The 26403-nt window shown below is 39.9% G+C and overlaps 1 protein-coding gene, 1 long non-coding RNA gene and 1 pseudogene across 6 annotated transcripts in view; 1 reads left to right on the forward strand and 2 right to left on the reverse strand.

Annotated features, from left to right (window-relative positions):
- Positions 1 to 969: 969 nt before the first annotated feature.
- On the reverse strand, positions 970 to 2722 carry LOC123652880. The gene is made up of 2 exons (XR_006742430.1): positions 2233 to 2722; positions 970 to 1821 (listed from the first exon to the last, which is right to left on the reverse strand). It is a non-coding gene; the product is annotated as an uncharacterized LOC123652880 (long non-coding RNA).
- A 117-nt stretch (positions 2723 to 2839) lies between these two features.
- The window catches only part of PPP3CC (protein phosphatase 3 catalytic subunit gamma), a 71830-nt gene continuing 48266 nt past the window's right edge, over positions 2840 to 26403 (forward strand). For 2 of the 5 annotated variants that reach the window (XM_036450618.2, XM_036450621.2), the window contains exons 1-2: positions 2842 to 3209; positions 25598 to 25795. In XM_036450618.2, the coding sequence (XP_036306511.1) occupies positions 3161 to 3209; positions 25598 to 25795 (247 nt within the window). In that variant the 5' untranslated portion in view covers positions 2842 to 3160. Of the gene's footprint in view, positions 3210 to 25597; positions 25796 to 26403 lie in introns of all 5 variants that reach the window. The other 3 variants (XM_036450620.2, XM_036450622.2, XM_036450619.2) reach the window with 3 other exon arrangements.
- LOC118726181 lies at positions 12605 to 13146 on the reverse strand (annotated as a pseudogene).

Consider the following 26403-nt stretch of genomic DNA (forward strand, 5'->3'; position numbering starts at 1 on the left):
TTGACTGGCTACAACCACCTCCTCCCTATCCCTTCTCTCCATTAAAGTCACTTATTTTGAAAAGGAAAAAAAAAGACTACAGGGGGTGGGGTCCATGCCAAGGTAATTTAATCAAAATTAAAGGCACTCATGGGAACATATGAGTAAAATATAGTATATTGTATGATGTCCATACAATGTGTGTTACTAATAAAAACATTTTATGTAGTGCTTTTCATATAAAATTAGAGATTATATACAATAATCTAGAACAAAATACCTTTAGTTCTGTGTAGCTACTTTAGAAATATTCATTTTACTCTAGTTTAAAAAATATTCTACAGCCAAAACCGGTTTGGCTCAGTGGATAGAGCATCAGTCTGCGGACTGAAAGGTCCCAGGTTCGATTCCAGTCAAGGACATGTACATTGGTTGCGGGCACATCTTCGGTAGGGGGTGTGCAGGAGGCAGCTGGTCAATGATTCTCTCTCATCGATGTTTCTAGCTATCCTCTCCCTTACTCTCTGTGAAAAATCAATAAAATATATTTAAAAAGAAGTATTAAACATAGTTAAAAAACTAAAAATATTCTACGGTTCTCTTGCCTACATCTGACACAGAAGTTTAGCATTTAATGGCTTCGTACAAATAGAAACTGAAGCTTAGAAGAAACTAGGATTCCCTGTGCTTTTGTTAAATTAAAAGCATTCATAATTATTTCTCAGAAGAGCTGGTCATTAATTAAGGTTTCTAAAGTGATTAGGGAGTTTCCTAAGGAAATATACGAGGTCTCACAAGCCCTATTTGAAGAAACCTAGATTTGAAGAAATTAGAAATGCCAGTTAAACGCGAATCTAGGTAATTTAAAACATTTAGTCAATTCTGATCATTGCGGAAAGTAAAAGGAAAGAGAATCAGGTTCACCAATTTGATGAACACACTGGTTTGCAATGTTTTTTAAACAATGGCTTTTTAAACCATCCCTTTTTAAAAACTTTTGTTTTTAGTTATCCTGTTTATGTTCTTCCAGATAAACTTTAGCATCTATTATGCTGCAGGGACCAATTTATTTTTGATCTTTAGAGACTTGCTGTTTGATAAAGGTATGGAGCTCTGATTGCTTCTTAAATGAAGAACTTCCTCAGATATCTAAATAAATTCTCTTGGTTGGAAACCTGAAGTCAAAACTCAAGAAAAGAGAACCAAATTCTATTTAGTTCCTGAAGGGCTCCGGCCTCGCTAGCGTGGTCATGAAGGGCCTTAGGTCAAAACTCCAAGGCATAATTCAGGGTCTGCTTCCAGGCTATCTCTCTCCAATACATAAGTCTACAGTAATGCAGATTTGGGCTTAACCCCTATAATCTTCGGGCTAGGAGCTGTCCAAAAGAATTTTCTGCTATGATGGAAATGCCCTATTTTACCATGTCGCCAGCCACATTGGGCATATGGCTAGTGCACTTAAGGTACTGAATATTTACATTTTCATGCAATTTAAATGCCCATACCCACAGATGACTTCTTATTGGCCACCACACTAACCCTTACGGCTGGCTGGCTTGCCTATAATTTGCATATATTGTACGCCCTTGGACCTCAGTTTCAATAGTTCATTATTGCTGCTAAAATCAAAACACATTTGACTCTGCCGAACACTATACCCGGGCAGGGAGGACAGTCCAGGTAACAGAGTTTCTATTCTAGGCTTACAATGTATGGAAAGGCCCGTTTTTAACCCAGAGAGGAGCCAGAGGAAGGCTCTCCGGAGGGACTGGCCCCTCGTGTTCCACAGTCGACAGGAGCGGGGGAGGCAGACTCGGCGCCGGCGCGGGCGGAGAGCCGCTTCTCGGTGTTCTGGACTGAAAAATTCCCAAGGCCAGCGCAGCAGCTGTGCACCCTACATTCCACAAGGCCAGCACGGCAGCCGCTGCCCAGCTCGTTAAAACAAGCTCATTAAAAGCAGGATGTGCTGACCACTATCTGATACAAGAGGGGTAAGGCCAGGTGGCGGGAAGATGAATTGTTAAATGTAAAAAATTAATTAGGAATCGCTGATGGCTAAAGGCAGATATCCGCTTCTGTACACGTAGCTTGCTTGCTTGCTAAGGAAGAGAAGCCTATATAAGCAAAAGGCTTCTAGAGTTTGGGCTGCAGTCGGGTCCGTCTTCCCTGCACGAGACAGCTGCAGACCCTGTAAACGCGCTTTTCTAAACATTTTTGATGTGTCCCAGTGAGGTGTCTCTCCTGGGTTACAACATCGGGAGGTGCCGCAGGGCTGGGGAGCAGGTGAGTCCTTTCCCGGGGCCCCAGCTCTCGAAGGCGGGAAGAGGCGGCCGCGGGCCCCGGGAAGGCCGCGTCCGCGCCTCAGGGAAGTCCTCCCCGCTCCCCACTGGAGCTGGGGTGGCCGCGGCGTCCTCCTCGTTGTATAACCGCCCTCCGACGTGAAGAGTTAAGCCGGGGCTTCGGCGGCTTGGGGAAGGGGGTAGGGGACAAGTCCACAACGACTCCTGCCGCAGTGGGCAGCGCACCGGAGGCAAGGGCCCCCCGCGGCCTCGCGGGGCGGCGGGGCCAGGGCTCTCCGCCAGGCGACCCCAGGGGGACCGGCATTCGCGGCTCCGCGTTCGCTCCGGCCGGGTCACAAGGTGGCCGCGGCGTGGTCGGGCCTCCGAGCAGGACCTCGGGCAAAGCGTGCGGTGCTGCCGGCAGCGGAGGAGTCAGCCGGGGGCGCGGGCTGAGGAGGAGGGAGACCGCGGCCGGAAGCCGGAGAGGAAGGAAGCGCCCGTGCGCAGGGCGCGAGCCTCCGGGGTGCAGCGGGGCCCACCGAGCGGCCACGCACCGGGCTCGGCGCGACGGCGGCGCGCGCGGGCCGCCGGGAAGTTGGAGAGCGGCCGCGGGAGCGCGCGTGCGCACGCGCGGGCCGGGCCGCCCGGCTAAACCGCGGTCGCCGGCGCTCGCGACTCGGCCAGCTCCTCTGGAAGGAGCGGCCGGTGGGCCGGCGTCCTGTCGGCGGGGTGCGAGGCTGACTTGCAGAGCGGCCACTTCCTTCAGGTGCCTGGGCCGCCCCGAGGAACCTGGGCTGCGGCGCGGCGCGGCGGGCTGACCGGCCCCTGGAGCCGAGACCCCGGGACGCGGGCGGAGGCGCCCTCCGGGGGGCTCCCGGCGCCGGGCGGAGGCTGAGGGGACCATGTCCGAGGGGAACTCCCGCCTCTCCACCACCGAACGCGTCATCAAAGGTACCTGGCGGGCCGGGCCTTCCTCCGGGACCCGCTGGGAGAGGGCCCCGGGCCGGGCGGCGGTTCGGGGGCGGAGGGCGGCGGCGGCGGCCCGGCGGCGCGGACCGGGAGGAGCACCGGGAGGGGGTGTGGGAGCCGGAGGCCGGGATCCCCGCGGGGCTGCCCGCTGGGGCCTCCGGCGGTGTCCGCTGCACCCAGACGGGGAGCTAGCGGGACTTGCAGGTGGGGTGGGGATTTCTTCTCCCATCCACCCAAAAGGGCCTGGATCCCATCTTTTTTAAAAGAAACTATTCCTCCGTGTTAGCCTGTGATCCGGGGAAGCCATCTGTGCGGAGGGGGTTCAGTCGATTCTTCCAGGTCAGGTCTTTCGGCCGCTCCCCTTCTTTAGGAGCAAGTCAGCTCGTCCCTTCCCTCCCCCCCCCCCCCCCTTTTTAGGACACAAACCTTGTGCCCTCTTTGTCCAGATCACCACAAGTCTCTGCTGCTAGGAAAAGAAACGGTATGGTGAAATAAAGACAGACAAAGCCATCATCTTAGGATGCTTGAAAAGAGGTTCACAGACCTTTTGACATGATGTTGGTGTTTTATGTTGCTTTGGACCGCAGAGATATGGAGAAAGATGTTCTCTGATTCAGATCTCCAACAGAAACGAAAGTGCTCCTTACTGACACTTGTAAGGTGGCACGTTGCAGCTGTCTCTGCCCTGAAACTGAGAATTCCGGTTTAAACATACCAGGGTGGGCTTCCTTTGTTCAGCCTGGAGACTTAGGTGCAACTCTTCTCTCTCTGGGTTTTAACAATCCGTTTGAGAACCCTATTTTGTAGGAAGAAGGATACCTAGGCCAGCTGTGTTAGAGGTCTCTGGATGAAGGGGTTAGCTGTAAATGGGGAAAACTATTACAATACTTTTATTTTTTTCATTTTGGTAATTAGAAGGAGAAAGCAAGCCAAGATTAAAGGCAGTACTTTTTTTTTTTTTTAAGTGGAAAAGCCTATGGAATGGTTAATGAAGGGGGGAATTTTAGTGTTGAACTAGGTATTTTCCCTCTAAAAACATTAAGCATCATAAATGTTGTCTACACTATGTAAGTTCAGTGTGTAACTTAGTTTTCCCTCCTAAAGGGTCAGCATTGTGTTGATCACAGATGTTGTTATCCATACTGTATAATACTTAGTAAATATAATGGTATTTTTGAGATTATTTACTCATTACTTGTCTGGTATCATGGGGATGTAAATGAATTGTTCATGTAACCGACAGTCCTTTAGCTGCTAAATTATTTTGGCCATTTTGATTTCAGTTTTTATAACATGTAATGCATAAAGAGAGCATATAGCTGTCTCTTAAAATCAGAATATACTAAACATAGCCCTTTTTGATAAATCAAGGTCATCATTATGTGCGTGTATTTCCATCCTGTCTGTTAATATGGCCGGTGCATTCTGCTGTATAAGGGTGTTGGCAGTTTCCTCCTGTGCTAAAACGACTCATTGATATACCAGTTTAGTGCTTTTGTCTGTTTTCCGTTTATCTAGTCCAGTACTGTTCTGTCAAAATATGCCCTTTTAATCTGCCACTTCTAAACTGAAGTAGTTGGGAAAACAAGTAAATCAGAATTGTGTAGCAAGTCAGAATAAATGGGATGTGACATAAGTCATAAAGGAAATTTTAAAATGAACCGTCCATACCCTTAAATGTAGAAGTGAAGTAAAATAAATTCTGTTAAAATGCAGGTGCACCCTAGCTAGTTTGGCTCAGTGGATAGAGCGTTGGACTGTGGACGATTCCGGTCAAGAGCACATGCTCGGGTTGCCAGCTCGATCCCCAGTAGGGGGTGTGCAGGAGGCAGCCGATCAATGATCCTCTCTCATCGTTGGTGTTTCTATCTCTCTCTCTCCCTCTTCCTTCCTACTTGAAATCAGTAAATATATATATATATATATATATATATATATATATATATATATATATATATATATATATATATTTTAAAATGCAGGTGCCAGTTAGGCAGGCTCACAGTTAAGTAACACCCTTATAGTCTGTATGATTCAAATTTGTTTTTTTGGTGAAATTATAAATTACTACCTGTTGTATACTTTACAAGATTACTCTTAAATAAATGAAATAAATGAAACAAATTATTTCAGGCCCTTACAATGTGTGGATTTAATTTGTCTATAAAAACGTCAGCATAAGAACTTAGTCACAGAACTTTGGCTTCTTGGGGACTTATGTTGCCTCTCCCCCCCCCACCCCCCCTGTTTTCCAGAGTTTGAAATATTCTTGTTCTAAGACAGTAAGGAGTTCATATATTAGGTCCATTGTGTTACACAGGGCACTAAATCCTGACCTTGTCTGGCCATGATTGTCTGCATTTATTCACAGCTAGAAATCTTTTTCTGAGGTGAGACCACACCCCAGTTGTTTTTGGTTCTGTCATTTCCTGTTAACTCTGAAGTCTACTCGTTTTGTTTGAGCAAATTTTAGAGAAGAGTGGGTGGGAGGGAGTGATTTGTATGTGTCCTTTAAATAATAACTACAATGAAGGACTAGATTGGTGGTCAGGAAACCTAGGTTTTACTGTTGTCTCCAGAGCTTACTTGTGACCTTGTTTTTTGTTTCTTTTTAAAAATATATACTTTTACTGATTTTAGAGAGAAAAGGAGGGGGAGAGAAAGATAGAAATATCAATGATGAGAAAGAACCATTGATTGGCTGCCTCCCACACGCCCCCTTCTGGGATGGAGCCCACAATCCAGACGTGTGCACTGACAGGGAATGGAATGGACCTCCCGGTTCACTGAGCTAAGCCACCTGGGCTGGTCGTTTTTTAACCTTACCTTTTTACTTCAACTCCTTTTGCTTCAGTAGTGTCTTCTGCAAAAGAGGGTTAATAATACTCTCTTTGTCAGGCATCTGAGCCATGTGAAAAACTTAACAAGTTAGTATTATGAAACATGGTACATAGTTTGATAAATCACATAAGTGGTTAGTAGAGAAATTACTAACATTTGAAAAATACTAGAACTAGAACATACATAAATTAGAAAACTGTTCCCAGTCCTGGAAATACATGTTCTACAATATAAAGGATATCTGGACGAAATCCCACAGGGTAACGATGTAAATTGGCCAATACAGTTCTATCTGGTACTGCCTTGGCAGCTGGTTTCTTCTCCAGCACTTGAAGATGTGTATTTTATGTTTAAAAATATAACAGTTCTTACTGGGCCAATGTGACTTAGTGATTGAGTGTTGACCTTATGAACCCGGCGGTCATGGGTCTATTCTGGTTAAGGCACTTGCCTGGGTTGTGGGCTCAGTCCCAGTGGGGAGTGTGTGTGGGGAAAGTAGGAGGGAGAGCCAATAGGTGATTCTCATCATTGATGTTTCTCTCCCACTTTCTCGCTCTTTCTCCCTCTTCCTCTCTGAAATAATAAAAATATATTTTAAAATATATACTGTATATAGCAATTCCTATTATTTCACTCACTCATTAAATGTTTATAGAGTCATTTCCAATATATGTCAATAGGTAGGTACTTATTCATTCTTTGTTTTAAAAGCAACATTTATGTGAGCATCTAGAACAGTCCTTATGTACTGGGGCATCACTATTGATATCTGGAGCAGAAAACTAGAATCTCAAATAATTGAGCTGTGGCCCTGGCTGGTTTGGCTCAGAGGATAGAGTGTCGGCCTGTGAACTGAAGGGTCCCGAGTTTGATTCCGTTCAAGGACTCATGCCCAGGTTTCAGGCTCGATCCTCAGTTGGGGCTGTGCAGGAGGATCAGTAATTCTCTCTTTCCCTCTTCCTTCCTCTCTGAAACCAATAAAAAAATATTAAAAAAAAAATAATTGAATTGTGAAAATCTTTCAACTTAATCATTTTCTCTCTTTTTTCTGGTTTTCAAGTTTAATTTCCTATATAAAGAAATTTATTTTCTTTGACAGTGATTTTTAAAAAATAAAAACAGTTTATTCCTCTTGGCTGAATCTTTTTAGAAACAAAATTTAGGAATTACATGACAGATACAGAGAATCCATTGTTTAAGTTGTTATTTTGGTGGTCAAATGGGGTTTAACAGAAAAGTCAGACTTCTTTTTAGTAAGGTGCTGATACAGTTCTTTCATTCTTTTGGAATTCAGATTCACAGAATGTAATCATTTGTAGCACATATAGGAGGCTACTATTTTTTTTTTATTTTTTTTAATATTCTGGCACTGGGAATAGTGTGACTAAGGTTTTTTTGTTGTTGTTGTTGTTGTTTTTTCCCAAGCCCTGGCCAGTGTGGCTTCCCATGCATTGAGAAGTTGCCGATTCGATTTCCAGTCAGGGCACATGCCTGGGTTGTGGGCTCGATCCCAGATCCGGGCATGCAGGAGGCAGCCAATTGATATTTCTCTCTCATCAATGTTTCCTTTTCTCCCCCTCTTTCTTCCTCTCTCTTTAAAATCAACTTTAGAAAATGTAAAAATTTTTACTAAGAGTAATGTGGATAAAAATTGCTATTACCACAAGTGTACCGCGAACCCCATTTCAGTCTCTGGTATCTATACCTCATTTATTTCCACAGTTCTTATCCCCTCTCCCTCTCTTCCATGTCATGAGAATGGATTTATCAAGTTTTAAAAAAAGTCTTTCTTTTCAATATAAGCTTAGCTCTGCTAATTATAAAATTGGAAAGGTAGAATGGGAAGAAAACAGAGACCATATTTCTTTCCTCCAGAAACAATTGCTCTCTCTTTTTTAAAAAAAACATTTTTTTTTTATTGATTTCAGAGAGGAAGGAAGATGGAGAGAGAGATAGAAACATCAGTGATAAGAGAGAATCACTGATTGGCTGCCTCCTGCACATCCCCCACTGGGGATGGAGCCTGCAACCTGGGAGTGTGCCCTTTGACTGGAACCAGACCTGGGACCCTTCAGTCCACAGGCCAATGCTCTATCCACTGAGCCAAACTGGCTAGGGACAGAAACAATTGCTCTTCATACGTTTGTTGTATTTCCATGTGCTGGTGTATTTTGTTTTTGTTTTTGTTTTGTTTTTTAATTTTTTTTATTAAATTATTATCTTGCTGGTATATTTTGAATTCAAAGGGAAATGGGCCCTGGCCGGTTTGGCTCAGTGGATAGAGCGTCAGCCTGTGGACTGAAAGGTCCCAGGTTCCATTCCTGTCAACGGCATGTACCTTGGTTGTGGGCACGTCCCCATTAGGTAGGGAGTGTGCAGGAGGCAGCTGATCGATGTTTCTAACTCTCTATCTCTCTCCCTTCTTCTCTGTAAAAAAATAAATAAAATATATTTAAAAAAGTCTTTATTAAAAAAGTCTTTATTATGCAGATATTTTCATATTATTTTAGCACAAAGACTGTAATTTTACCTAAATTCTTTCATTATGATTTCAGTCAGCATGAAAATGGTTTGAAAATGCTTATTTTTATATTTTGATCTTTTATATTTTCATGCATTTGATATAATACCAAACCAGAAGAAACATTTTCAGGGATAAATGTTCAGTGTGAGCAAGTAGTACAGGGCATATCTGTTGAATTTGCAACAGTACTTGTTTAACTTATGCTTAGTTTACCAAAATAATTAACAAACTGCCAAGCTATGACATAAGAAATCAATGCTATTTGAATTCATAGCTCTAAATGGAGTCTTAAACCTTGGAAAAGACATCTTACCTTAAACACTTAATTCTTTTTTGAGTGGGAATAAGGTGTTTTTTTCCTACTTGTATGTGATTGAAACCTTATTTATATTAGAATTTGGTAGTAAAGCTTTATTACCCAATGCAACATATTACATTTTACTGTAAAGTTAAAAAATTGTATTAGATCATTTGAGAGAAAAATGCTAAGGACTTATTACTTACAGTGAATTAAAGAATTAATTAGAAACCTTTTTCTAAGCTGTATTTGGTACTAGAAATAGAATATCTTTCTATTAAAGTGACATTTTGGGGAAAAGCTAATTTTTAAACATATGTCTATGAGAGACAAACTTAGCTAATTCTGTTATTTATAGTCATTTTGAGGCTTTGCTGCCACTTAATTGCTAAAGGACAAATGGAAATAAAGGGTATCTCTTAGTAATTACCATCGTTTGGTGGTGTCATTACTAGAATATAACACTCCTTTAAAGTTTTCATGTTAAATTTTAGCTGCATTCCAAATTGCAAAAGTAAGGTCTAAAAATCTCAACCCATTATAAAGGATATTTGACAGTTATCTTTATAATCTATTTAATTATTCAGATATACACAGAAATTTTAGTTTGCTACATTGTTTTATTTTGCTGGCAAACTAGATTTTTATCATGAAATCTTTTAGTTTCTTGAGTTTTTGTTTATTATTTTAAGTTCTGACTTGGTAACTAGGATCTGTATATTGGGTGACAGAAAGGCATGCTGTAAGCTGACCTTTATTAAATCATTATTAGACTTATTGAATGCTATCAATTCATGATGATTTTGTGCAGTGTCTGGACAATGTCAGCCCAAAAGACTGAACCTTGGGAGATCATCTAAGACTTCATTCAAGAATTGCCGATGTAATCTTTGCTAAAAGTGTTTAACTTGAATGTAGTTATAGTAAACAATCAGACAAATCCAGTTTCAGACAGATCCAATTTGTGGGACTTTCTACCCTGTTTCCCTGAAAATAAGACAGTGTCTTATATTAATTTTTGCTCCCAAAGATGCCCTAGGTCTTATTTTCAGGGGATGTCTTATTTTTCCATGAAGAAGAATATAGTACACATTTATTGTTAAATGAAAATAAAGGAAATTTATTACCTGTATACAGTACGGTAGTACGGTAGTTGTCAACACAAACCGGACAAACTGAATCCTACAGTATCAAAAATTTACTCATTTATTCAATGACAATCATGTCATCATCTTCTGGAATATCATCATAACAATCCAATTCCTGAATTTCCTGGTGAATTTCTTGTGACTCCCTTTCTTTCAGAATCAGTGGACCAAATCTCTCATGTTTAGCCTAGGGGGGGCTTATATTTCACTCAGAAGGAAACCTGTAAGTAGGTCTTATTTTTGGAGGATGTCTTATTTTCGGGGAAACACGGTATAAGAAGATTGGTCCAAACTTTTCAAAAAAATTCAAAGTGAAGAAGGCAGGGGAGTTTATGGGAGGGGTAGAAGATAAACCAAAGGACTTGTATGTATGTATATAAGCATAACCAATGGACACAGACAGTAGGGGGTGAAGGCATGTGCTTGGGTGGGGTGGGGGTGGGGTGGCTAGGGAGAGGTCAATGGGAGAAAAAGGAGAAATATGTAATACGTTTAACAATAAAGAAATTACATTAAAGAAAGTTAAAATGATGAAAAATAAAAACCAGGGAGACTATTCTAGATGAAAGAGAAATGAAATCAGATATAGTGCCAAGCCTTGATTAGGAAAACAAAAAGCTGTAGAGGACATGTTGGAGACAACCGGGAAGATCAAATATGGAGTATATATTAGGTATATCAATGTTAAAAGTCTTGGATGTGATGATAAAGTATTGCGGTTTTAAAAAAGAATGTTCTTATTCTTAAGCAATACCTGATGAAGTATTTAGTTTGAAATGTCATGAAGACTGCAATCTGCTCTCACATGGTTCAGAAAAAAAGATTATGTATTTGTCGAAAGAAAAAGCAAAAGTAGCAAAATGTTCATGGTAAATATAGATAAAGAGCAAATTGGTGTTCATTTTACTTTTCTGTAGGATTTCAATATTTCAACTACAAAGTTGGGGAGAGAGAGAGAGGAAAAAAAAGTACAGTTAAAAAATGCCTCGACCTGGCTCAGTTGGTTGGAGTGTCGTCCTGTACACCAAAAGGTGTGTATACACACACACACACACTCACACAGCTGATTGGCTTATATGTGTAATACAAAATCATAGAATATTCAAACATTACACAAATAAATATTGTGGAAAGTAAGACAGACTTGTTTTTATTTTATTGAAGAGATTGAAGTAAAAATGGTGGTAGAGGGATACAAATAAATATTAAAAAGCACTAATAAGTAGAGATAGAAAGGATTTTCTATGTCCCATCACAGTTAATCACACCACTTGCCCATTTAGTTACTGGTTCAGATGATTCCTGGTCAGGGCATATACCCACGTTGCTGTTTTGGTCCTGGGTTGCAGTGCTTGTGGGAGGCAACTGATTGATGTTTCTCTCTCTCTCTTCCTCTCTCTAAAATCAGTTAAAGAAAGAAATGACGCAAACAGCTAGGCCTGGGAAAGGCAGCCATCAGTAGTGTCTTAGTGGGCAGGGTGGGGGGGGAGATAAAAGGAAGAAAATGAGTTTTAAAGTATGTTATAGCCCTGGCCACTTTGTCTCAGCCCACGGACCGAAGGGTCTTGGGTTCAGTTCCCAGTGGAGGGCATGTACCTCAGTCGTAGGTTCCCCAGCTCCTAAATAGGGGTGTGTGGTGGAGGCAAACAGTCGCTGTGCCTCTCATGTCGATGTTTCTCTGTTTCTCTTCCCCTTCTTCCTCCCTTTCACTCTCTCTAGGAATCAGTGGAAGGAAATATCCTTGGGTGAGGATTTTAAAAATATATAGCTGATCTGAAGAGAAAGCACCTTGTTTGGCAGAAAAAGAGGTTGTTTCAGCTACATGGTAGGGCTTTGAAAAAGAGGGAAAAGTAAGGATGGAGAAGCAAAGATTATACTTGTCTAAGGAGTAGAGAGAGTGGGAGTGTCAGGAATTGAGAAAGGAAAAAGAAGAAAAGGAAGGAAAAGAGGGATAGTTGAAAACTGCTAGAGCAGTTGACAGTGATCCCATTAAGGAATTTGGATTATTTGGATTGACTGTGTGTTAAACACACACGCACACACACAGCTGAATTGACTTATATGTATAATCCAAAATCATAGAATATTCAAACATTACACAAATAAATATAGTGGAAAGTAAGATAGACTTGTTTTTATTTTATTGCAGAGATTGAAGTAAAAAAAAAAAAGTGGTAGAGGGATACAAATAAATATTAAAAAGCACTAATAAGTAGAGATAGAAAGGATTTCCTAAGTATGTCCCATCACTGTTAATCACACCACATGCCCATTTAGTTACTGGCTCAGATGACAAGCTTGGGAGTCAGGCCAGACTCTTTCCTATCCCTTTCACTTCGTATCCGGTTTCTGGACACAGTTCTGTGGACTTTTGGTTTCTACATAACCTTTTACTTCATCTCCTTGTTTACTTCATGCTTATGATATTGCTTATGATATTGCAGCAGCCGTTTGCTAGGGCTACTTACTCTCTATGCTGCCATTATGATCTGTGGGTAATGTAAAGGATCATTCTTTTCTTTTTATTCTTTTTTTTATCAGCATAGACGTCTTTATTTTCCCCCACTTATGCCATGAATTCATAGGGAATGGGTTCCAGCAGCTCAGGCTCTCCTTTCCATTGGTTCTCACAAAGTGTGCTTCTCTGGGTTGAGCAGGCTGACACTTCAATTGAACCCAGGTACCTTTCTCTTTGGCTTCCTTCTTTTTCTGATCATTTTCCTTCACATGTATCAGGAAGCTATCTCGGCTCTTAGAGTGCTTAATATGCTCAATACGTACATTAATTCTCTTAGCAAGAATCTTGCCCGTAACTTGCTTGTTCAAAATAATGCCCACTGCATGCTGGGTGACATTGTAGACTCTTCAGTTTTGCCATGGTAACATTTGTGGGGCCTTCCTTTTTGAACAGTGCCCATTCCCTTGATGTCCACAATATCGCCTTTCTTGTAGATTCCCATGTGGAAAGTAAGATAGACCAAAGGAACAACTGTGGCCAAAGGAACAACTCCATGTTTTCTAAAAGGCCTAGAGAACATATAGCTGGTGCCTCTCCTCTTCCCCTTTGTGTTAGTCATTTTGGCGAATTAGTCTACAACCACAGCCACTGGGAGCCATGCACAGGGCCGACCTGGAAGATGGCGGTTGCGGCCGGAAAAGGAGGATCATTCTTATGTTTGAAATTCTTTATGAGTACTTCCTGCCTATAAGATATTCTCTAACTTTGTTCATGTGTGGTTCCCTTCATGCTAAACCTCTAACCTTGTATAGTAGTCTCTCCTTCCCAAGATCCCCAGTAGATACTTGAAACCATGGATAGTACCAAATCTTATATGTACTATGTTTTTACCTATATGTACATAACTATGATAAAGTCCAATTTCTAAATTAGGCACAGTTAAGATATTAACAATCATTAATAATAAAATAGAACAATTATAATATCCTCATATAATAAAGAGGTAATATGCAAATTGATCCTCACACCCTCACAAGATGGCTGCCTATGATCAGGCCTGCAGGGAGGTTAGTGAGGGACTACCAAATGACTGAACAGCAGGCTGCATGGGGCTTCCTGGCCAGCAGGGGGGAGGAGGGGGGAGAGGGTGCCGTGAGGGGCGACCAGGCCGGTGGGAGGGGCAGTTGGGGGCGACCAGGCCAGCAGAGGGAACAGTTGGAGGCAACCAGGCTGGGAGCAGTTAAGGGCAGCCAAGCCAGCAGGGGGGGGGGGCAGTTAAGGACGATCAGATTGGCAGCGGGGGCAGTTGGGAGTGACCAGGCCAGTGATGGGGATAGTTAGGAGTGACCAGGCCAGCAGGGAGAGGCAATTGGGGGCGACCAGGCCTGCACACAGAGGCAGTAAGGGGTGATCAGGCCCGCAAGGGGGGGGCAATTAGGGGCAACCAGACAGGCAGGCAGGTGAGCAATTAGGAGCCAGTCGTCCCAGATTGTAAGAGGGATGTCCGACTGCCAGTTTAGGCCCAATCCCTGGAATCAGACCTAAACTGGCAGTCAAACATCCCCCAAGGGGTCCCGGATTGGAGAGGGTGCAGGCTGGGCTGAGGGGACGCCTCTCCCCATGCACCCCTTTCCCCTCTCCCCCATGCACAAATTTTATGCACTGAGCCTCTAGTTCTATAATAAAAGTTTTATGAATATGGTCTCTCTTTCTCTTGCCAGTGATTTTTATATTTTTTTCAGTCCATATCTATTCTTGAATTTGTGCAAACATCCCTTGCAGTAAATGACTTCATATCACTTGTTTCAGGGGATGTCTTGCTGAAGCCTACATATAGGCATCATACTTTCTGGTGCAATACAATGCTATCATTTGAAACACATTTTCTGTTCAAGTCTTCCACCACAAATTTCATGCCTTTTCCATTTAAACTAAGCACTTACCATGCACTGTGGCCATAATTTTATATTTTGAGGTGCTACAGTTAAACTAACATGAACTTTTTTTTCTTTCACAGTTTCATGGATAGGAGATTTGTTTTTACTATAGATCTTAGCAACCTCAACATATGATTTTTTGCTTATTAGGTGGAGAATTTCACCTTTTTACTTACAGGAAGCACTTATGGCTTCTCTTTAGCATATCTGAATTATCAGTATCACCAATCTTGCACTTGGAATCATTATTAAGTAAAATAAGGTCCAAGATGGCTACAAAGTGATCAATGGATGGGGAGTGTCTGCTGTGTGGAGATACTGAACAAAGGGCAGACTGCATCCCTGGTGGAACTGAGTGGAATAGCGCAAGTATTCACCATGCTGCTCAGAATGGCGCACAATTTAAAACTTATGAATTGTTATTTTCCAGAATTTTTTATTTAATGTTTTTGAAACATGGTTGACCATTTTGGCAAATTCGTCTACAACCAAGGACAGTGAAACTGAAACCAAGGACAGTGAAACCGTGGATAAGGGGGGACTGCTGTATTACTTTCTCTTCTTTATTTTCATACCTCCATTCCCAAACCTACTTTATTAATACTTGTATTTCCTAGAATGCCTTGTTATTTTATGTATGTGAATGGGCTGTATGCATTACTTCTGTGTAGAATCTTGCCCCCAGCTTGATTAGTCACTACAGGGTGTCCCCCCAAAATATATACATACTCTGAATAATTATTAGTTCCAATGGGTTAAATCTGAAAAGAAAGAAACCTTAATTGAGCTGTAGCTGTTAAGTGTGTATACATTTTGGGGGGGACGCCCTGTATTTCTTTATCTTTCAGAATTAGCCACTGTCAAGATTTAGTCTTGAGAAGCCTTTCTCTTTTATAGGAGGCTATATAGAGTAATAGTTTTAGAACATGGGATTTGAAGTTAGACATATATCTGGATTCAGATTCTGCCTCTCTCAGTAGCTGCATGACCTTGGACAACTCACTTAAATCTTTTTTAAGCCTCAGTTTTCCTACCTAAGGAAGAGGGATAATAAAGCCTAACTTACAGGATAGTTATAATGATTAAATAAACTCCACAGTGTATAGTGGTAGTACATAGTAAGTGCTCATATTAGCCACTATCATCATCATCATCATAATCAGCAGCAGCATCAGAAGGATTAGATATTGCCTGTTATATGCTCCTATGAGCAATCTGATTGCTTTAAATATTTTTATGTTCTTTTAAAACACTATACTGTCCTCTTCAAGGATACAAACTGTGTGTTCTCAATGTTCAATTCAGTGCCTAGCATATAGGTGCTTAGTAACTGTTTAAGTAAAAGCATAAAAGCCTATTTTATGGAAGACAGTGTAGGAAGAGCACAAGTTCTGCTAATTACTAGCTGTGACTTTAGTTACTTATTTTCCTTGCTTCAGGTTTAAGTGGGAGATAACAGTTCCTACTTTAGAATTTAAAGATTGTATTTCATATTACATGTAAAGTGCTTAGCATAGTGCCCACTGGATGCTTAATAAATATTATCTATTCTTTATTAAATGAGTTCATCTTCAGTCTTGGTGAGATTTGATGACAGATCTGTTTGATTTTAAGTGGCATGTATGAAAGAAGGTTTAAGAGTTTATATTTTCCAACCCTAGTCTCCCGAGCTTTTGAAAGGATTTAAATCTAAAATGCTTAATTAAAAATGGTGAAACTTTCCTTTTCTGAAGTATAGATAGAATTTTGAAAATCAGGTATCATAAATATTTGTTGAGTTCCTACTACAGGCAACATGTTTCTGGTTATACTTAGAAATTTAAATACTGTCCTGAAAAGTACTCAGTATAACATATAGAAATGTAACAGAAATTTAGAACTATGGAATCCCTGACTAATACCACTAGAAAGAGCAAATGCCTAAACTGTATACTATATCTGGTGTGAAATGTTTGTTCCCTCACTCTACCTTATAATCCTTTCATGTTTAAGATATGACTGTTGATCAATGGCCTAAAGAAGTGTGTGATTTTGTGTGTATGCCTAGGGACATTTTATTCTTGTTATCTAAGGCTTTCAGAATGATAGAGGATGGTTTTAATGAATGGCCAGAGTAAAAGAGGGAGTTTCGCCTATGAAAGCAAATTGGTTATTTTTTTTCCATTTTATTGAAAATGAAATGTCACTGTAAAGTTATCGATTCTGTCAGACTATCACTGAGAGTGGTTATTATTTAACTGGTTCTAGGAGAATGGAAGAATGATCTCAAAGAGCTAGGACAGATGATTGAAATAAAATTACTTGTTTAATAGGTTATGAAAGATTATGAAAGGTACATGTGACTTTCAGTAATAATATATAATATAACCTCTTCAGTGGTGTTTAACTGGTTCATGATTGGAAAGGCAGGTGAGTAGATTAGGAAATAAGTCTGTAAAAGTAGGTCAGGCTTGCTGGCTTAAAATAGGAATGAAAGCAGAGTTATTTACAGTGAACAGAGATAACTATTTAGGTAAATCCTAGTGTCCTCTAAAGGCAAGACCACATAGACAATCTAATATAATAGTTTTAAGGGTTTTTTTCATACTTACTGCAGGATTAATGTGGTCATCACCAATGTGGCCTTTCTCTTTTATGTAGATCTGCATCAGATGTTAGGTATATTTACCTGAAAATATGTGTCATTTATGTAGAAGATGTATATTGTAGCAGTATACTTAATTGAGTTTGATGTGAAAAGATTGCAGAATTTCTTCCTTGTACTTTAGAAACTTAGTTTAAAATTTGTCAGATTTGCCGAAGCTGGTTTGGCTCAGTAGTAGAGCATTGGTCTGCAGACTGAAAGGCCCAGGTTCGATTCCCGTCAGGGGCATGTACGTTGGTTGCGGGCACATTCCCGGTGGGGGGTGTGCAGGAGGCGGCTGGCCGATGTTTCTCTCTCATCCACGTTTCTGGCTCTGTATCTCTCTCCCTTCTCTGTAAAAAAATCAATAAAATATATATTTTTAAAATTTGTCAGATTTTAATTTTCATAATTATAGATTCATAGGATGTTGCAAAGAAATGTACAGGGAAGTCTTATACACCCTCCCTTGGGTCTCTGTCCTCCATAGTGTCAACATCCCACTTCATCACCATACTATAACAAACCAAGAAATTGGCATAATTCATACAGCTTATTCAAGTTTCACTAGTTACACACGAACTCAGATGTATATGTATGTGTTTGTGTATCTCTGCAATTTCACGTTAGTCTTGTGTACTAGTAACTACCACCACAATCAAGATAATCAACTGTACCATCACCACAAGACTCTTGTGTTACTATTCCTTTGTTGCCACACCCATTCCCTTTCCCCACCAGTTTTATAATTTGGTTATTGTTTTGAATCATGTGCAAAACTGGTTTGATTACGGTTTTTGCTTCTAAGTTGGAAGCATTATAAAATAACTTTTATTAAAATCAGGTAATCAAATAACAACTAACGGTAAAAAGCTAGGTTAAAATGTGTTAGCAATTTGTGAGCACTGAAAGCTTATTTATTTATTTATTTACTTACTTAAAAATATATTTTATTGATTTTCCACAGAGAAGAAGGGAGAGGGATAGAGAGCTAGAATCGTCGATGAGAAAGAAACATCCACCAGCTGCCTCCTGCACACCCCCTACCGGGGATGTACCCGCAACCAATGTACATGCCCTTGACTGGAATCGAAACTGGGACCTTTCAGTCCACAGACCGATGCTCTATCTACTGAGCCAAACTGGTTTAGACATGAAAGTTTTTTTTAGATGAAGATATATAGGTGTAGATTAACAAGCATATCAAACTCGTGGCCAGCTGGCCACGAGTTTGCTATGTTTGGCTACAATGATGATTCTCAGTTCTGGTTACCAACAAGAATACTTGTGGAGCTTAAACATGAAGTTAGAAAAAAGGATATGTCACGTTTCAGGATCTGAGGTTAGTGAGTGAATGGTTTTAGGGTGGAGATTAGTAGTTTGGACAGGATTGGGTATAATCGAGGTCGGCAAACTGCGGCTCTCAAGCTACATGCAGCTCTTTGGCCCCTTGAGTGTCTCTTCCACAAATACCACAGCCTGGGTGAGTCTATTTTGAAAAAGTGGCGTTAGAAGAAGTTTAAGTTTAAAAAATTTGGGTCTCAAAAGAAATCTCAGTCATTGTAATGTTGATATTTAGCTCTGTTGACTAATGAGTTTGCCGACACTGGGATAGAATATGTCATTTAGGTGAGTTACTGGAACAGTCAATGATTTTATCTTCAGCACATGTGAATCCCTGAGGAGTTACTGTCAGTTCAGTGTGTCTATAATTTAGGGATATAATTAGCTGATATTAAAGGTTTGAACTTAGGTAGTTTGTAATGCACATTGTGGTTTGGTTGCTTCAGTTTATTTGTTTTACAAGTCATAGTGTTTTTCTGAGCATTTGTGAGAAATCTGTGGTTTCTGTTTCAATTCTCAGTCTCTGCTTCTGATCTTTTGTTAACTAAGCTGGAGGAGTAACCATTTAGGGGAAATGATCAATCTAACTATTATTAGATAGACTGTGAATGTTTATCAAGTCTTTGGTAGCAGTAGTTTGGACTTCCATAAGCACCAGTCCATTTTGTTCTTTTTCTTAGGCAATCATTTATTGAATCATCTGGCATGATAATGGCTGACTACACACACACAACACATACACACACACACACACACACACACACACAGCATCTGCAACAAACAAAACCTCGAACAAGAATTATTATTAAAGTTTGAAATAAAAATAATGTCCATAAATCCCATATCTATTTAGATTTTCCTTTGGTATCCAAGTAGTTTCCCCCCTTTAATATGGATTATTCACCTTTGTCAATGTCTGAAAAATTAGGGTGTCTATAGCCTAGAATCTTGAGCCAGCAAATAGAAAGAAGAAAATAGAGAATAAAGGACAAAATCATGCAATGTATGGTAGTCATTGGCTTCTGGAATTTAGGAGAATGTTTTGATAATCTTATATGTAAACAGTTTATTTACATTGCCTTCTGGTTTTAGACCAAAGCAGTTCTAGAAATCCTGGCTCAGCCAAAATCTTTGTCCATAGCAATGATGTCAACAACATACATAATTAATTCTTTGTAGTATTAATAGTTATGAGTATATGATACATCCTGTATAAAAGTTCTAATATGTCCCCACAAGGTCAATTTCTGACCTTTAGATAATAGCTGGGAATTTTAGGTGAATATAAGGAAGAAACAGAAACTACTTGTGCAAGTTGTTCCATAGGCTTTAGTTAACTTATTTTATTAACTATTATTCTAATAATAGAAGAGAGTGGGATCCTCTATTAAAATATATAATCAGTCCAGCCAGTGTGGCTCAGTGGTTGAGCATCAACCCATGAACCAGGAAGTCACATTTCCATTCCCGGTCAGGGCACATGCCCGTGTTGCAAGCTCAATCTCTAGTAGGGGGCTTGCATGAGGCAGCTGATCAATAATTCTCTCTCATCATTGATGTTTTTATCTCCTTATCTCTTTCCTTACCTCTCTGAAACACACACACACACACACACACACACACACACACACACTAATAAAAGAGAAGCATGCAAATTGACCATATCTTTGTGACATCCACCAGCCAATTAGGAGTAACTTTGCAAATTAACCATACAAAGATGGCGGGTTAATTTGCATATGCAGGCACTGAGCAGCGGGGGGCAGGAGTGGTCAGCACCACCTCAGCAGCTCTGGGCTTCTGGGCAGCATGGGAAGGCAGAAAGGTGGCTCTAGGCCAGACTGAAGGCAGTGCTGGCAGCTAGGGGAGGGAAGGTCCATTCTTTCACAGATCTTCATATCGGGCCTCTATTATATATATATTTAAAGTCAGTTTAAAAAATGTAAAATATATAATAGGTTTTGTAAGTAGTTAGCCACTGATTATTCTAAAATTTAGAATGTTATGAACACAGGACCATTGACAGACAAATCTCCAGTCCTTTTATTTATCCTATGAATTTCATACAATACAAGTTTATTTAAACATAGAGATAAAATCTTTTTGTAGACAGCTATTATGTCGTCTTTGTATATGAATATGTTTCTTTTAATCTGAAAAATACATAAACATTGGAGCATATTTATTTTTAAACACATTTTACTTGCACGTGATTAACTTAAGAAAGCAGAACTTCCCATTTTAGGTATTAAGTTTTTTTCTTTTAACTCAATTTTAATAAAGCTAAGATTTATTTTTGAGTTAATTTTTAATTATTTTTGAGTTGATTAAAAGTTGGAGAATGCCAAACAAAACTAATAGTTTCTATAATCCTTTAAAAATATTTTTAATAAGGTAAAGGATTTACTTTAAGTTATAATAAGGTAAAATTTTTGTGTTACCTAATGGTATTTACTATAAACACAAAGATATTGTAGGTGTAAGAAACATCTTAATAGTATCCTCATTCTGAATTTGGAGAAAGACAAAATCAAGACAATGTTAAATTATATGTTATGATTATCCAAAGGTAAGAAATAGCTACTGGCAATATCAGTATCTTTAAAAGCACAGCAATAAGTGGCAGTGATTATTAGTAATGTTAACATTTTTCCAAAAGTAAGAAACTTAAAAAAATATTTTTTGAGTATGTTAAAAAGCACAAAGAATTAACAGAATATTTTTACAATTTAGGAAATGTTTTATCTGGGCACAGAATAACTTTGTTCTTTAATGGAAAATAAAATTCTGGTTTTATTCAATTTGCTTATTATTCATGAAAGAATTTGCATTAAAAGGATCTGTAAAAGCCTTGGTTATGATAAACCTTACATTTGACCAATTTTATAAAAAAATTTTACTTCTCCCTTGAAATTTATTTTTTTGTAGCTATAATAAACCCAACAAATAAAGTGTACTTATTCTCAGACCTTCTACCTGTATGTATACTATTGGATTCATCTTTCACTATATTCTTTCATATCTTGGCACAAACAGAAATTTCTCCCCCACTCCCAGCTTTATTGAGATATACCTCATATATAACATTGTGTAAGTTTAAGGAGTACAATGTGTTGATTTAATACACATTTTGAAAAATGATTACTACCGTAGCATTAGCTAACAGCATATTAATACAGACATTTATTTTAAAACAAAATTATTTTCTATATTCCTAGATAAGCAAAGACATAGCTGATACTATGCATTCACATTCCCCTGTCTTTCCAGATAGTTGAAAGGGTGTAAACCTTTCTTTTTTTTAAAAAAATATATATTTTATTGATTTTTTTTCAGAGAGGAAGGGAGAGGGATTGAGAGCTAGAAACATCAATGAGAGAGAAACATCGATCAGCTGGCTCTTGCACACCTCCCACTGGGGATATGCCTGCAACCAAAGTACATGACCTTTGCCTGAATTGAACCTAGGACCCTTCAGACCAATGATCTATCCACTGAGCCAAACCAGTCAGGGCCCTGAACTTGGTTTTTAATAACACTTCCATAAAGCTAGAAGTTGAACCACCAGACATAATTCACAAGTTAAAATTAATCTGTCCTTTTAAACTTATGGTTTATAGACTGTGACTATTAGATAACAAGAAATCTAAAATAGACTACATCGCCAATTTTAAAATGTCAAAAAAAATTTTGTTATAGTTGCTAATTCACCATAATATCATATAAACTTTATATCCAGCATAATCTGAAGTTAGTTGTTAACATTTCCAGATTAGAAAACACAACTAGACCTCCCATATCGGTTTTTTGTGTTTTTTTTTTAATAATAAAACTTTATTGTTTAGATTATTACAGATGTTCCTCTTTCCTGCCCCCCCCATAGCTCCCCTCCACCTGATGCCCCACCCCACCACACCCTATGCCCTTACCCCTGCCACTGTCTTCATCCATAGGTGTAAGATCTCTTCCAGCAGCCCGCAGACCTCCTTCCCCTGGAGAATTGTTAGTCCAATCCCTTTCTATGTCCCTGATTCTATTCTATTCACCAGTCCATTTTGTTCTTCAGATTTTTTATTCACTTAATTGTTGGTAGGTATGTATTTGATATCTTTTTGTTGTTCATAGTTTTTACCTTTACTTTTTTCTTTTTCTTTCTCTTCTTAAAGAATACCCTTCAGCATTTCATGTAATCCTAGTTTGGTGTTGATGAACTCCTTTAACTTTTTCTTGTCTGTGAATCTCTTTATCTGACCTTCAATTCTGAATGATAGCTTTGCTGGGTAGAGTATTCTTGGTTGTAGGTTCTTGTTGTTTATCATTTTGAATATTTCTTGCCACTCCCTTCTGGCCTGTATAGTTTCTGTTGAGAAATCAGCTGATACTCCCTTGTAGGTAATTAGCTGTTTTTCTCTTGCTGCTTGTAAGATTCTCTCTTTGTCTTTTGCCCTTGGCATTTTAATTATGATGTGTCTTGTGTCTCTTTGGATTCCTTTTGTTTGGGGTTCTGTGCATTTCCTGAACTTGTAAGTCTATTTCTTTCACCAGGTAGGGAAAGTTTTCTGTCATTATTTCTTCCAATAAGCCTTCAATATCCTGTTCGCTTTCTTCTTCTGGCACCTCAAAAATCCAGATGTTGGTACATTTTAAGCCGTCCCAGGGGCTCCTTACACTATCCTAACACTTTTGGATTCTTCTTTCTTTTTGCCTCTCTGGTTGGGTGATTTTTGCTTCCTTGTATTCCAGATCTTTGGTTTGATTCTTGGAGTACGTTGATCTATAGTTGAGTTTCTGTATCTTCTTTATTTCAGACATTGTATGCTTAATTTCTGACTGGTCTTTTTCTTTTTTTTTTTTTTTTTTGACATTCTCATTAAGGTCCTTGAAGGTCTCACAAAGCGTCTTAGAGGTCTCATCAAGTTTCTCAAAGGTTTTTAGAAGATTCTTGAGTAATCTTATAAATGTGATTCTGAACTCTGTGTCATCCAGTAGTTTACTTTCCTCCATATCTCCCATTCGTGACATGCTTCTGTGTCTCCTCATTTTGGTTGCCTCTCTGTGTTGATGGAGTAGCTTTGTGTGGTCAGTGACTTATAGGGGCCAGTAGCTCAGCTTCCCCAATCACCTGAGGTGGTCGCTCTTGATACATCCCTTTGTGGGCTGAGTGTAAAGTCTTGATGTAATTAAGCCTTGATTGCTGTTGGTACTCTGGGAGGAATTGACCTTCAGGCCAATTGACTGTGAGGACCTACTGTGTCTATGAAGGAAGAACTGCTTTGGAGAAACGCCTTGTTTCAGTGGGGCTTTGGTGCTCACTGAGTCTGTCTCCTGAATGTGTCACTTATGGGTGTGAGGGGTTGAAACTGACCACTAGGAACACTGGCTTCTGGATCCCCAATGAGGTGCAGTTCAGCTACTGTCTGAGGCCACCCTGCAGAAGCTACTGCGAGAACCACAGTCCTTTCCTCCCTGCTTGGAGCTGTCTGCACCAGTTTGCAAGTTTGCTAGGTTAAACTGCAATAGAGAAGGCCATTCATATGCAAAAGCCGCTGCTTGGAGTTTGGTGTATTTGTAGATTGTGTGGGGCGGAGTCTCAGGGCGGAGTCTCGGGGTGTCACTAGGCCAGGGCATGGCCAACAGCAATCTGTCTCTGCCTCTCTGACCGCATCCCTGTGTATCCTCACGTCTCGCACCACAGCGCAGCAAACAATTATTCTGTGTGCAGCTCCACAAGCTAGTCACCCTCACTTTCCTACCCGATGGCAGACAGTCTAGCTTCTCCCCAGAAACTGGATTTCAGAGAAATTGGGAGCTTGTCTCTCTTCGGGCTGAAGAAAGCAATGCCCCCCATCAGCCCGTATCATGTCCGCACCCCCGTACCTCAGTTTTTCAGCACTTGTGCCCTGAATTCTCCTCTTTTCTTTCAGTCTAGTTCTAGAGCGTCCTTTCAGCCAGGTTTCCCTTGTTTTGGGGTGATAGATGTTTTGTTTCTTAGTTGTAGTTTTGAAATTGTTGTGTGCGGCAGCAGTTTAGGTGTGTTGACCTACGCCACCATTTTCATTCCCCATATCTGTTCTTTTTATGATTAGAGTAGCAAGTTGTTCTCAGGAAGAGCTCCATTCTATTAGTAGTGTTCTTGTTACCATAAATATTTCAAGCAAGTACCTTTTAAACAATAAAATATACATCTATGATTCCCCTGATTAGGAATTGAAGTAAAACTTCTGGAACAAACTTCTGGTTTCCTTAGGTCAGTTTTTTGGAAGAAGTAAATGCCCTTTTAGTGTTGCGATTTCCTTTCCTTTCCTTTTTTTTTTTTTTTTTTTTTTTTTTTTAACCACTGTTTTATTTGTAACATCTTTTTCATAGATAAAAGATATTCACACCATCTATTCCCTTATTTCACTTTTAGCTTATTTACTGAATCCAATTCAAGTCTTGAATGTTTATATGAAAAAATTATACTTTATATACACATTTATCTTAAATGACTGACTTTAATTATTATTGCTTTTAGAGAGAAATATCAGACTGTTGTTCCACTTATTTATGCATTCATTGGTTGCTTATTGTATGTACCCTGGCCGGGACCGAACCCATAACCTTAGTGTATCAGGACAATGCTCTATCCAACTGAGCCTGGGCTCCCTAAATGAATGACTTTAACTGTGGCCTTTTTAAAAAATTAGATACAATCATTTATAATATATGGTATTTTGGAATTTTTTTCCGATGTAGTTCTGGTGGTATTGATGTGAAATCATCTCTCTCTCTAAAAGCCTAAGTGACCAGCTATCTGGCCAGTACCTATGACGTGCAGTGACCACTAGGGGGTAGACGCTCCAACCGGTAGCTATGATTCACACTGACCACCAAGGGGCAGCCACTCAAAGCAGGAACTGCTGAGCTGTGGTGACTTGGCAGCTGTGGTTCTCAGGTGATGCACCCGGAACCAGAGAGGAGGCAGCACGATTCTGGGGTGCATCACCCGAGATCTACCCTCTCACAATCCCTGACCCCCTGTGCCGGTTTGGGCCCGATCCCGACAGGCCAGGCCAAGGGACCCCCACCGGTGCATGAATACGGGCACCAGGCCTGTAGTGATGATATATTATGCTTAATTTGTTACATTAAAGAAATGTGTTCATGATTTTGCCTTATACATTTAAGTATTTTAAATTACTTTTTCTCTTTCTCTAGCTGTTCCATTCCCTCCAACCCATAGGCTTACTTTGAAGGAAGTCTTTGTGAATGGGAAACCTAATGGTGAAGTCTTAAAAAACCATTTTGTGAAGGAAGGGCGAGTGGAAGAGGACGTAGCCTTAAAGATAATCAATGATGGGTCTGCCATCCTGAGAAATGAGAAGACCATGATAGAAGTAGAAGCTCCAATCACGGGTATGAGAAGAATTTGCATGGTTGTGCTTAGGTTTGAGCTAATTCAAGAAAAGATCACAAATAACCAACTAAAATTTTTCTAGAAATTATGAGAACATTTTAGGATTTTTTAGTATGTTTTCTTTTTACTGAAGAAATACAATTTAAAATGTCTGTTATTTCCAGTAGGACTATTCAGTGTTGATAGATTGACTACAGTTTTAGAGCAGTCCAGTCTAAAGCAAAAGTGATTTGAAAGTTAAACTGTGATTCCTATTGGTGTAATGTCCTTTCTTTTCTTTTTTAAATATGTTTTATTGATTCCAGAGAGGAAGGGAGAGAAGTAAGAGATAGAAATATCAGTAATGATGCCAAAATCGGTTTGGCTCAGCGGTAGAGCGTCCATCTGCGGACTGAAAGGTCCCAGGTTCGATTCCGGTCAAGGGCATGTACATTGGTTGCGGGCATATCCCCGGTAGGGGGTGTGCAAGAGGCAGCTGGTCGGTGTTTCTCTCTCATCGACGTTTCTAGCTCTCTATCTCTCTCCCTTCCTCTCTGTAAAAAATTCAATAAAATATATTTAAATATATATATATATATATATAATTAATGAGAGAATCATCAGTTGG

The sequence above is a fragment of the Pipistrellus kuhlii genome, unplaced genomic scaffold (assembly GCF_014108245.1).
Source record: "Pipistrellus kuhlii isolate mPipKuh1 unplaced genomic scaffold, mPipKuh1.p scaffold_m20_p_21, whole genome shotgun sequence".
Classification (NCBI taxonomy): Eukaryota; Metazoa; Chordata; class Mammalia; order Chiroptera; family Vespertilionidae; genus Pipistrellus; species Pipistrellus kuhlii.